The sequence below is a fragment of the Spermophilus citellus genome (genome assembly GCF_964194105.1).
Source record: "Spermophilus citellus genome assembly, chromosome: 3".
Classification (NCBI taxonomy): Eukaryota; Metazoa; Chordata; class Mammalia; order Rodentia; family Sciuridae; genus Spermophilus; species Spermophilus citellus.
In genome coordinates, this window is record NC_138184.1 from 129,358,920 (window position 1) to 129,371,656 (window position 12,737).

The 12,737-nt window shown below is 36.7% G+C and overlaps 1 protein-coding gene across 1 annotated transcript in view; it reads right to left on the minus strand.

Moving 5' to 3' along the window:
- The window catches only part of STK17A (serine/threonine kinase 17a), a 29,047-nt gene extending 17,453 nt beyond the window's left edge, over window positions 1-11,594 (minus strand). The window contains exon 1 of the mRNA XM_081286885.1: window positions 11,223-11,594. Within this exon, the coding sequence (XP_081143011.1) occupies window positions 11,223-11,425 (203 nt within the window). The 5' untranslated portion in view covers window positions 11,426-11,594. The remainder of the gene's footprint in view (window positions 1-11,222) is intronic.
- Between the last annotated feature and the right edge of the window lie 1,143 nt (window positions 11,595-12,737).

Consider the following 12,737-nt stretch of genomic DNA (forward strand, 5'->3'; position numbering starts at 1 on the left):
ATAAAGGAACTCTGGATTGTGCACAGAGGAGTAAGGGAAGGGGCGGGGCTGCAGGGATGGAAAGGACAGTAGAATGACAGACATTATTGCTGTATATACATGTATGATTACACTACTGGTGTGACTGCACCATGTACAGCCAGAGAAATGAGAAGTTGTGTTCCATTTGTTAATAATGTGTCAAAATGCACTCTACTATCTTGTATAATTAATTAGAATTTACAAATTTTAAAGAAATCGTGTACTTTTTTGCATACAACCTATATACATCCTCTTGGATACTGGAATCATCTCTACATTGCAAATAATACCTAATACACAGTGACTATAGTTTTAGGAAAAACGTCTATACATGTTCAGTACAGATTTTTTTTTTTTTTTTTTTTTGGTACCAGGAATTGAACCTAAGGGTGCTTAACCACTGAGTCACATTCCCAGACCTTTATTATTTTTTATTTTAAGATACGGTATTGCTAAGTTACTTAGAGCCTTGTTAAGTTGCTGAGGCTAGCTTTGAACTTTCGATCCTCCTGCCACAGCCTCTCAAAGTCACTGGGATTATAGGTGTGTGTCACTGTGCCTGACAGATGCATTTTTTCCCTTAATCATTTCAGCCCACAGTTGGTTGAATCCATGGATATGGAGGACTGTATGTATATAAAATGCATGTCACTTGTTTAGTGTAGTCCTCACCACAGGGTAAATTCTAATCACCTGTAAATATCACTGAATCCTTAGCAACTTGGAAATCATACAGTTTTTACCTAATGCCAAGGGCCAATGTCTTCTTTCAAACTATGAGGTAATCTCTCTTGCCACTACCACCTATTATTATTTTAATAATGTTTTCATAACAAGCTTAACCATGACTTCAACTGAAGGGCTGGAGTCTGAGTCCTCCACAGAGCAAGCAGTACAGAATAGACTCCACTCTTTCCCACATGATAGTCTATTAGATATTATCTATCTAGGAGAAAGAGGACCTGTGGGGTTGAAAAATCTACATATGTTCAGGTTTAACTAATTCTACTATAGTTTTCCCAGGCAGTATTCTCACTAAACATGAATGTGTATTATCGATCATTTATTCTTTTTTTCTTAATATTTTTTTTTAGTTATAGGTGATCACAATATCTTTATTTTATTATTTTATTTTTATGTGGTACTGAGGATTGAACCCAGTGCCCCATGCATGCTAGGTGAGCGCTCTAACACTGAGCCACCGCCTGATCATTTATTCTTTTACTCATATCATACTGTCTGAATTAGTGTCTTGATATCTAGTAGTAAAAATAGTCTTTATTATTATCCTTTGAAATTATATTTGCTATTTTATCCTTTTGCATTTCCATATAAATTTTTGAATCATCTTGCCAATCTCCACAAAAAATATTTGTTGGGATTTAAAATGAAACTGCATAGATTCTAGATTATTTTGGGGAAGAATTTATGTTTTATAATATGGAGATTTCTAAGTCCATGAACATGGAATATCTGAGTAATTTATGTAATTTTTTTGTTTTTTGCATATATTTCACTGGGTTTACTCTTAAAAGTTTAATATTTTTAAAGTAGTTGTAAATGATGTTATGTAAGCATTAATTTTCTAATCATTTATCACTGTTATTTGGAAGTACAGTTGATTTTTTCATACTATCCTGTATCCAATGACTACATATTAATCTTAATAGTTAATTATAGACTTTCTTTGGATTTTCCATGCAGACATTATGTAATCAGTAACTAATGACAGTTTTATTATTCCTGTCTAGTTCTTTTACCTCTCTCTTTCTTGCTTTCCTGTTGAGGTGAAATCTCTAGCTCAGTGTTAGTGGGTTGGTGACAGTACATACCTGTATCCAATCTCAAAGAGAAAGATTTTAAAATATCATCATCAAATATGATATTTGGTACAACTGATTTGTAGATCACATTAAGTAAATTGCCTTACATGAATAGTTTGCTAAAAGCTTTTTTTTTCACATGAATAAATGTTTAATTTTATATACTAACATTGAGGTATCCACTGAGATGATCGTATGATTTTTTTTACACATACTGTTAATGTGGTAAATTACATAAGTAGATTTTTTTTAAAGGCTAAATTAATATTGCTTTTCTGGATTAAGCCACTTGATCATGAGGTACTATTCTTCACTATTGTTTTGTATTTTTATAGTTTGTTACACACATTGTTAAGTATAATTTCTAATTTTTTTTTGTAGGAATACAGACTTGACCTTTTGTTTCTTTGTTGTCTTGTAAAGTTTTGTGTAAAGGTTTTACTTGCCTCATATATTGAGTTGGGAAGTGTTCTCTATTTTCACTTTCTCTGGAAGAGTTTGGTGTGTTGTTTTTCCCTCTGATGCTTGGCAAAGCATCTAGCCTTGGTTGAATTTGTTAAAAGGGGATCCAGGTGGGAAGGACTCAGAACGTGTCTATAGTGGGACCAAGGACTGAAGATAAAGAGCTGAAGAGACATTGAAGGCCACAGGCAGATTGGTGGGCCTTGAAACTACCTGGTTCTCCTCTACATGAGCAAGGCTCAAGGTCTGAGGCTGGAGAATTTCCTCACCCTGTGCCCATGTGTGGCTTATTCACTTCCTACAGGAACCAGTACCAACTGTCAAGACTGTATAAACGTTCTCACTTGCCTGTTCTAGTTCCTTTATTGTTAACAGTCACATAAGAGTTTACATAAAGCCACTTTGAACTGAAACAATTTTTTTTCTATACCTACAGGTCAGTAGTTTCAAAAGAAGAGAAAGCTGAATTTGTAAAAAACTACAACAACAAAAAAACCCCAAACACACACAAAAAACGATCTTAAATGAAGCCTCAAAATATCATTAACAGCAATTGTGTTCCTGGTGAATTAGAAATGACTTAGTCAATGGCCCTCAAAGTACTCCTACATCAAATGCACAAATGTTTATTACTGCCATACCTAAAATTCAAAGCAATTCAGTTTTGTGCAGTAAATAAAATATTACTTACTATTAGCCTGAAAATATATTTTGAAGACCACAAGGAAAAATAAGTAATTCAGCAACAGAAAATTGGATTCACATACTGCTAACCTGCAAATACTGGGAACTCTGTTATAGCAACAGTCATGGCTAAATTCAGGGCTTCATTGTCTGCCGCCACTCCTCCCTTTTTTTCACTCTCCTTTCACAGTAGGAGGGATGGAACCCAGGGCCTCATGCATGCTAGGCAAGTGCTCTATCTAATGCTGAGCTACATTCTTAGCTCTTTGACACTGGGTCTTGCTAAATTGCCCAGACTGGCCTCTAATTTGTGGTCCTCCTGCCTCAACCTGTAGCTGGGATTACATCCTTGTGACACCTCATCAGGCTCTCATCCATTTATTTTTCCTTTTTGGTATTAGGGATTGAAACCAGGGGTGCTTAATCAAGAAGCCACATCCTCAGCCCTTTTTGTATTTTTTATTTAGAGACAGGGCCTTGCTGAGTTGCTTATTAGGGCCTTGCTAAGTTGCTGAGTCTGCCTTTGAACTCACAATCCTCCTGCTTCGGCCTCCCAAACTGTTGGTTTTACAGGTGTGTGCCACCATGACCAGCTGTTCTCACCCATTTCTTTAGGTATCAGAATACAGTTTCACTGCTCTCTGTCCGCACAAATGACACCAACACCACCTTTGTTTTTGTGCTTCACTCCCCAGTTTTAGATTTATTCTTTTCTCTCCATCATGTCATGTACTACATGTATCAGGGATCAGTAAACTTATAAAGAGACAATAGCAAATATTTGTGGTTCTTTGGATAAGATGATTTCTATGGCAACTACAAGTTCACTATTATAGAGCAAAAACAATCACTAATGAAAGGTAAATGAATAGATGTGGCCGGGTCCAGTAAAATATCTTGGGCACTACAATTTGAATTTCATATGATGCTCATGGCATTAAATATAATTTATTTTTTTAATTATTAAAAATTGTAAAAATCTTGCAGGAAAATGGATAGATTTAGAGACCATCATGTTAAGTGAAATAAGTCAAACTCCCAAGGTAAGAGGGTCCTATGTTTTCTCTCATATCTGAAAGAGAGGAAAAAGGAAAACAAAGGCGGGGTGGATCTTCTAAAAATCAAAGGGAGATCAGTAGAGGAAAGGGAGCAAAGGATGAGTGATAGGCAAGGAAGGAGGGGGGGAAATGCTGGGAATTGATATTGGTCAAATTATATTGTTATATGGTGTGCATGTATGAATACGTAACAATAAATCCCATCAATTTGTACAACTATAATGCACCAATAGAAAAAGTAAAAAAGAAGAATATCAGGCTATAAAGTCCAAAAAAATTAGAAAAATTGAGCCACGTGAAAAAGAAATTTCGGAAACCTTAAACATCCTTTTCTTCTAAACCCAACATTGTCCCCAGGTAATAAACATTGTTTACTTTTCTATTTGGGAAAAAAAATGTAAAAATCACTATTAGTCCATGAGGTATACAAAGGCAATTGGCTATAGATGGCCAACCCCAACACAACCCCATGCTGAAGAAAACTCTTCCATTGTTCTGATACTGCATACCACTGAAAGGGACACAGATAGCAGATCACATGTATTGCCTTCATCTCTAAATTACTGGTGTAATAGGAGAAGGAACCTTAAAACCACTCAAGGAAGAGGAAGGAGGAGATAGAGAGATTTCTGGAAGCTGTTCTTTTCATAGAACCACAGTGTACAAAGAAATATAAGATTAGACATGCAAGATACAGAGTCCAAGTAAACATCAGACATGCAAGATACAGAGTTCAAGTAAACTACATCATCATAGAGTTCCCCTAAATTACCCATCCCTAAAGGGTTCTAATATGCATACCCTACCATGGCTCTATGGGTAAAAATTGTGGTGAATTTCAACCCTTAACTTTAGGTGTTGAGGCCTCTACAAACATGTTTTAAATATGTTGTTTCTCAAACATTGGGGTCATAGTTAAGGTATATAGAGAGACTTAGGGTCAATAAGATCCAAAGGGTAAAAAAATGTTTACTGCACATTTACTTTCCTCATTGACTTAAAAGCCAAATGTACTCCTATCGACACAGTTATAATTTTAAGAACTATTCATTAATTTCATGAACATCTATAGTTCACTATTATGCACAAGACTGAGAATTCAGGTTTTCATTAAACATTTGGAGTAAACAACTCAGTGATTGATGTAATTCAGAATGGAAGGAAAGGAAAGATATATTGATATCTATAACAAGAGAAAGTGACATTTAAGTTGTATTCCCCAGTCCAAGATCTCTAAGAATCAAGTCTTATTTTTCTTGGCATGACCAGTGCCTAACATAGTATACAGGAAGGTGTCATGAAAATCTTCAGGTATGACTTACTAAGGAGCATGGGTCTTATGATTTAAAATGGGGATCTATTCAAGTTCTTAAAATAACTGCTTAAAATTCATTCTCATTGTGTTGTGAAGAATGGATTGCCAAGTGATAACTACAACTGGGGAAGTCAATAAAATAATTCAAGGCAGTGGGCCTGAACTTGAGCAGCAGCAGTGGAGACTGAGAAGACAGAATACATTTATTTATTTATTTATTTTTTTAAAGAGAGAGTGAGAGAGGAGAGAGAGAGAGAGAGAGAGAGAGAGAGAATTTTTAATATTTATTTTTTAGTTCTCGGCGGACACAACATCTTCGTTTGTATGTGGTGCTGAGGATCGAACCCGGGCCGCACGCATGCCAGGCGAGCGCGCTACCGCTTGAGCCACATCCCCAGCCCCCAGAATACATTTAAAAGGTGTTCACAGTTAAGATTCATTAGCATTCAGTGACAGATTAAATTGCAGGTAGAGATGAGGATAGAAGGAAGGGAAAGGTGGAAGTCAAGAATGACTTCTATATTTTTAATATGAGCACTGTGTAAAAGTGTACCATCAACTGAAATAAAGATTGTAAAAACAGAAACAAATTATTTTGGGGGAAGATAATGTGTTAGGTTTTGGACAGAAGTCTGAGGTGCCTTTCCGGTAAAGAACATCCTATTTTTACTGGATGGATTCCAAATATAAGTTCAAATGGGGGTTATAGATAAAGATGTATAGATAATAGAATATATAAGGTTCAGGCAAAGACCAGAAAATGTAAATGCTAATTTAAGCAGTACAAAGAAGAAATGAAATAAAGTGAGGTCCAAGTCCTGTTTATTTTAGATTATAATAAAGTACTTTGTTCATAACTTTATTGTTTCATTTATATCAGTCTGAAATAAGTTGCTGTACTATGACTGTCTCTCCAGCTAGACTGTGCATCAGGGATCTCACTTATTATTTATCTTTACATCTCCATTGTACCCCACCCATGGCAGATATGTAAATACATCAGATAGCACACTAAATGGACATACTCTTAATAGTTTGTTAAATAAATAAAAAGTTTTATGGCAACTTAACCTTATAACATTTAATACATTGGATTTAATTTGAACTCTACATGTGAAAATTCCCTGAATAAATCTAGTCTCTTCTTATATACCTTTATTTAAAAAAATTTTGGGGGTGTACTGAGGATTTAATCCGAGGGCAATTTACCACTAAGCTAATTCCCCATCTCTTTTCACTTTTTATTTTGAGACAGGGTCTCCCTAAGTTGCATAGGGCCTCACTAAATTGCTAAGGCTGGCCTAGAACTTGTGATCCTCCTGTCTTACTTAGTCTCTCAAACTGTTGGGATTACAGGTGTGCCGCACCATGCCTTGCTCTTATGTACCTTTAGAGGTAAATCAATTTGGTTCAATAATCAGATTTCATATAGTTTTGTTATTTATAGCTTTACAAAGAGACTGAAATTCATTAAGTTTTAAATTCATGTATTTAAAATTTTAAAAAATATTTATTTTTATTTTTTGGTTGTAGTTGGACACAACATCTTTATTTTATTTTTATGTAGTGCTGAGGATCGAACCCAGGGCCTCACACGTGCTAGGTGAGCACTCTACCGCTGAGCCATAATCCCAGCCCCTAAATTCATGTATTTTAAATTAAAATATAATTCTTAATTTACAGATGTTGCACAAACATAGCCAATTTTCTTTTATCTGTTTGGAAGTATCAGATTACCCCAAATTATTTATAAATATAATTCTTCAAATAAATGATTAGCTGCCAAGAAATCCTATATAACTCTTGTCCTAAAATAAGGAAGTTTTTACATGGATATATTTAACAAGTGTCTTTATATCTAAACAAATTATAACTTAAAATTTATGGCACATGCTTAAGGAATTGAAAGGTTTAAACGTATAGTTGTTACTTACAGACATCAATCTAAGTAAAGGACATGCAGGTCTAGAAATAAACTAATCCCTAAATTGACTTTCAGCTTAAACATTGTCTTATTCTCTGATAACAGTCCTTTCTTGTCCTATTACTCTTAACTGCTCTGAGGAGAATGAGATAGGACAGGCCTATCTACTGTAAGGCCCCAGTGAGGAGGGAACAATTCTGACACTGAAACCTGTTAAGGTTTATTCCTATTTGGCTCTCATTAATATAGCCTCTTGTTAAATCTAAGGAAAACTGCTTTAGTTACAAGATAGACTATGGATCATTCTTTTTAATTTTTTTTCTAGTTGCAGATGGATATAATACCTTCATTTTATTTATTTATTTTTATGTGGTGCTGAGGACCAAACCCAATACCTCACATGTGCTAGGCAAGCGTTCTACCACTGAGCTACAATTTGAGCCCTATAGATTATTCTTTGAAAAACATCTATGTACAATGGGAATGATTTCAAAGTCAGGAATCCAAAGAGGCTCTGAGGTCTTTCAGAAGACCTCATCTCTGACTTGGCTTTCTCATCTAATAAATAAGGCTTTCCAAATAAGCCTGTGGTGAGAACCAATGAGAAAATTATAAAACTGTAAAACATATCCATTTATGAAGGACCTGTCCAGCAGGGAACTTACATTTGTAACTCATCCCCCCCTCCCCAGGAAAATCAAATCAAGTGTGTAATATAAAGGACAAAAGATGTGCTTTTGGTTTAAAATGTTTTTTTTTAATATAAGATTTATAAATATATTAAAAGTGTTAAATTGGGGACTATGTAATGAAAATACATACAAGGCAAATCATCCAATGTGAAATTAGTATAATATAAAATTTATAAAACCATCTTTCTGTTCCTATATTATCAATAAACTCAAGGGAAATCAATATGAAAAAATCCTCAGAACTCAAGGTCTTATGTCCTGTGCCTCAGTAATGAAATCATTAATGTGGTTTACATTGGCACAAATCCCGACTCAAAGAAAGGGGTATAGGAATAACAAGTCAAACTTGAAGCAATAAAAGTTTTACATCATATATTTACACATTCATGTTGCTATGAACTCTTAAGACATGGAAGAATGTGACACTTCTTAAAATGATCAATATCACATCCTGTATACTCTGGAATCAATATTGACCATTTAAAAAACTTCTCTTTGAAAGGTCATTGTATTGAAAGCTCTATATCTCTTATAAAATAATAGCAACATTTAAAAGAAATTGATTTATCTTGAACAGTTTACTCTTTGAACCCTTTCTATTTTACTGAATGAAAGGCCATAGTATGAAGTGAATAAAACTGTTTATTTTTCCTCTATGTCATTAAAATACAACCAAGGTGATATTTTAAGTTATATATCAGCATGAGATCAATTAGTTATATATCAGAAATGCAACCAGAGTTAACAGTTGGAAAAATAGACAAGTTTTCTACCCTGTCAGGAAAAAAGTCATGCATAAACACATTCAACATATTAAAACCACAATCTACTGACAAAATTTATGAACCTTAAACAAGGACTGCTTATAACACAAAGCAGAACTTCTACCTCCGGAGACTTATAAACAATTCCTATGCCCTTTGTAGCAAGAGTTCATTATTTTTGCCAGAGACAGGCATATTTTGCAGTTGTGCAGGTTTTCTTATTTTTTGTTGGTTACATTAAGAATAGTAACTTTTATTGAGTTACACAGTGAATTACATTTATTGAGTGTTTTCCCTAAGCTAAGCACAGCCTTAAGGCTATAGATGTGTTTTATTTAATTCTCAACAACTCTGAGGCAATCAATGATTAGGTAATATACTCAAGTCCACGTAACTAATAAAAGCCAAGATTCTATCCCAGACTGACTGACTCCAAAGCCCATATTCTTAACTGTTACATTAAACTTCAAGATGAAAAAGGGGACCAAAAAAAAAAATAGATTAATTGTAGTTTTCAGTTTTAAGATCTTCTGTCAAGTATCTACGTCTAAGTATTTCAGTTTTAGGCTCTTATGTCTAGTGCACTTTTCTGCTGCTTCAGGATTTATTCCTTTTATAAAGAAATACACAGGGGCTGGGGCTGTAGCTCAGTGGCAGAGTGCTTGCCTAGCAAATGTGCGGCACTGGGTTCGATCCTTAGCACCACATATAAACAAACAAAATAAAGGCATGCTGGTCCTCTACAACTACAAAAAAAAAAAAAAAAAAAAAAAAAAAAAGAAAAGAAAAAGAAAAAAAGAAATATACACACCTATATAGGCAAAAGTAAGCAGAAGTCATCACAACCTAAAATAAAAAACCCTTGGAGGCAATCTGATTTTATAATAGGGCTTAAAACAAAAATTGAAAGAAGCATTCCTGGAGGAATTAGTTCCATGACACCTGATAGGGTGCAAATCAGTTTTTAAGATTAAATTATTTGTAATTAAATGTACAAGACATTGCTTGACATCTTAAGCATTTGCAGACAACTCATGCCAATAATGGAAAATTTAGTTTTCTTTTTTTTATGTTATTGAGGTTACTTCAGATTGTATGGAATTTCAATAAATTAGAAATACCTCTCTCAGCCAGTAGCTGTTCTCTTAGTATCATAATTATAGTGTACACTGAACCAGTCAATTAGTGTCTAGCACAGTGAAAGAAAATTTGTTCCTGAAAGGTATTTTCCTTTTGTTAACACTGGGATGTTAAGGCAAAAAAATATTCTGAAAAGTTATCTTAATATTTGTAAAGCTGTGCCTTTTTAATAATTTGTGACCAATTCCTTTTCCAAGACCCCAGCTGAAGGCTATCCTAACTGTCAGGGCCTTTCCCGTTACAACATGGAGGTATTTTGCAACCATTCACAGGCTTGCAATAAAGGTGAACATGAACGCTATGTGCCAGGCCCAGTGGTATGCACTTTCCAGGCACTGTATCTTCACAACATCTCCATGAGGTAAGTACTGTCGTTATTCCGGTTTATTGATGAGAAAAGTGAGGCCGAGGAGTCTTAAATCATCCACCCAAAGGCAAACTCATGAGGAAGGGCAAGGCATATGAACTCAGGTCTGACCTCCAACAATTTCTCTAAACTGTCTCAAAAGAAGAGTCTCAAAAACCCCATAGAAATTGCTATATCACTCTTCTTAAACAAACAAAATGTAAAGCATCCAAACAGGCTTCGCTTTAACAATTAAAAAAAAAAAAAAAAAAAAAAGGAAAGGAAAAAAGAAATCTAAGTTCTTCCTAACCCCCATAAAGAGCGGGGCAGGCAAGAGCCGGCTCACAGAAAAGTAGAAAGAGTGATAAAAGGGTCAAGACCCTACAGATGAAACTTATCTGAACTACCGAAATATTTTAGAACAACAACAATAAAAAAGGCACAAAACCAACCACGAAAAGGAAAACGATGAAGGCAGCAGAAGGCGGCTGAAGTTAATACAGCAACCGGTGCAAAGGAAGCTGTCACAACTGATGCTGCAGTTCATGAAGGCCACAGAGAGCGGTGGAGAAATCCGGAAAAGTCTAAAGGCAAAACCAAAGCTGACTTCATAAGCCTCTAGTTTTATTTCAGATCTGCAGTGTGGTTCACACACTAATCTCGCTAAATTACCATTTAAATCATTACAGATGGTGAAAAGGCGTGAGCTGAGGAAGGCGTCAAGGTTCGCGGTAACCAGAGGTAACGAATACCTCGCTCTTTCTTACTTTGCTCCGATGGCCAGCTGCTAGTCGCTCGGGGAGCTCACACCGGCTCTGCGGAGGGCAGCACTCTGCCGCCCTAGTCGCCGCCAGCCCCTAAGTTTGTGCCAAGTCACCAAGCGCGTTATCGGTGCCTAACGCCACTTCCAGCCGCGGTACTTATCGGCGAGTACCTGGAGGCTCTGCACCCGGCCGAGGTCGTCCCGCTCCCCGGCCCCCCTCCAGCCCTTACCTGCCCAGCTCTCGGCCAGGGCTCAAGGTGTAGCCGTCCTGGAAAGGCTCAGTGCGCACGGCAGCGCGGATCTCTGTCAGCAGCCCGCGGGTTTGGGGCGGCGGCAGCCGGCGCGGCGCGCTCTGACTCCGACTCGCCGGGCCCGAGCCTGAGGTGGCAGCCAAGGAGGAGCCGCCGCTGCCCGGCTTCTCCAGAGGGATCATAGTGCTCGGCCGTTCTTCCTTTTCTGCCGCTCAGCTCGCTCCCGGTAGCCGGCGGGTAACGGGCCCGCCTTCGGCTGCCTCGTGGCGGTCCGTGGGGTCTTCGGACACACGCTCTACCCGATGCGGAGCTCGGACTGCGGCCGGCAGATTCCGGTCAGCTCCGCCCCGCACCCGACCCTGCCCCTCTCGCAGGCCTCGCCCACCGCACAGGCCCCGCCCCTCGGCGATCTCCCGTGGGGTCCTGAGCGCCCGATGCCTCATGCGCGCCCTCTGCAGCTGAGAAAGAGAAGGTGCAGCCTGACGGGCTGTCTGGGCGGCATGAAGGCAATGCACAGCGCCTCCCTTTGGTTAGGAGGACCGAGTGTGTCAGCTGTGTTGAGCGCCTGTTGAGCATCTGGGAGTTCCAAAGCTGACTCTGGGTTAAGGGAAAGAAAGGTCCAAGAAATGAAATCATAGAGATACCTAAAGGAATAAGGAAAAATAAAAAGGGTTGATACGTGGCCAGATATGAATAAATATTAAACATATGAAAGGACAAAATAATGTCATGTGAGGTTTAAATCAGAGAACTAAAATATGTACAATAATAGAACAAAAAGTAGAAAAGAGGAATTGGAATTAAAATGTTCTAGCATTGTGTGAGAATTGAGAAAAATACTTTTAATAATCAAGAATGAAAATTGTAATCTCTAGAGTAAGAGTTAAAATAATAGAAAATTAATAACAAGCTAATAAGATGTCAAATAAAATAATGAAAATATTTAATCCATAGGAGCAATAAACAGATAAGGAATTGACTAACAGAAACAGATGGCAAATTTAAAGTTTTAAAAATTACAATAACATTAAATATAAATGGAATCTATGTACCTCCCAATTAAAAGTCAAAGTTTGTACATAACATTAAAAAATAATCTCAACTATAATGTTGCTTCTAAGAGATACCTTTAAAGGCAATATAAATGTTGAAATAAAAAGAATGCAAAGAATTATGTCATATGAATGGTACCTAATTGAAAGCTGATATAGCTATAAAAATATAAGACAGTGAATTTTAAAAAAATATTTTATTTTTTAGTTGTAGTTGGACGCAATACCTTTATTTTATTTATTTTTAATGTGGTACTGAGGATCAAACCCAGGGCCTCACGCGTGCTAGGTGAGTGCTCAACAGCTGAGCCACATCCCCAGTCCGACAAAGTGAATTTTGAAGCAAGAAGTATTATTAGAAATAAAAATTCTTTGTGATGAAAGCATCAACCCCCAAACACTGTAATAATTATAAATTTGTATAATCTTAAAAGTATAGCAC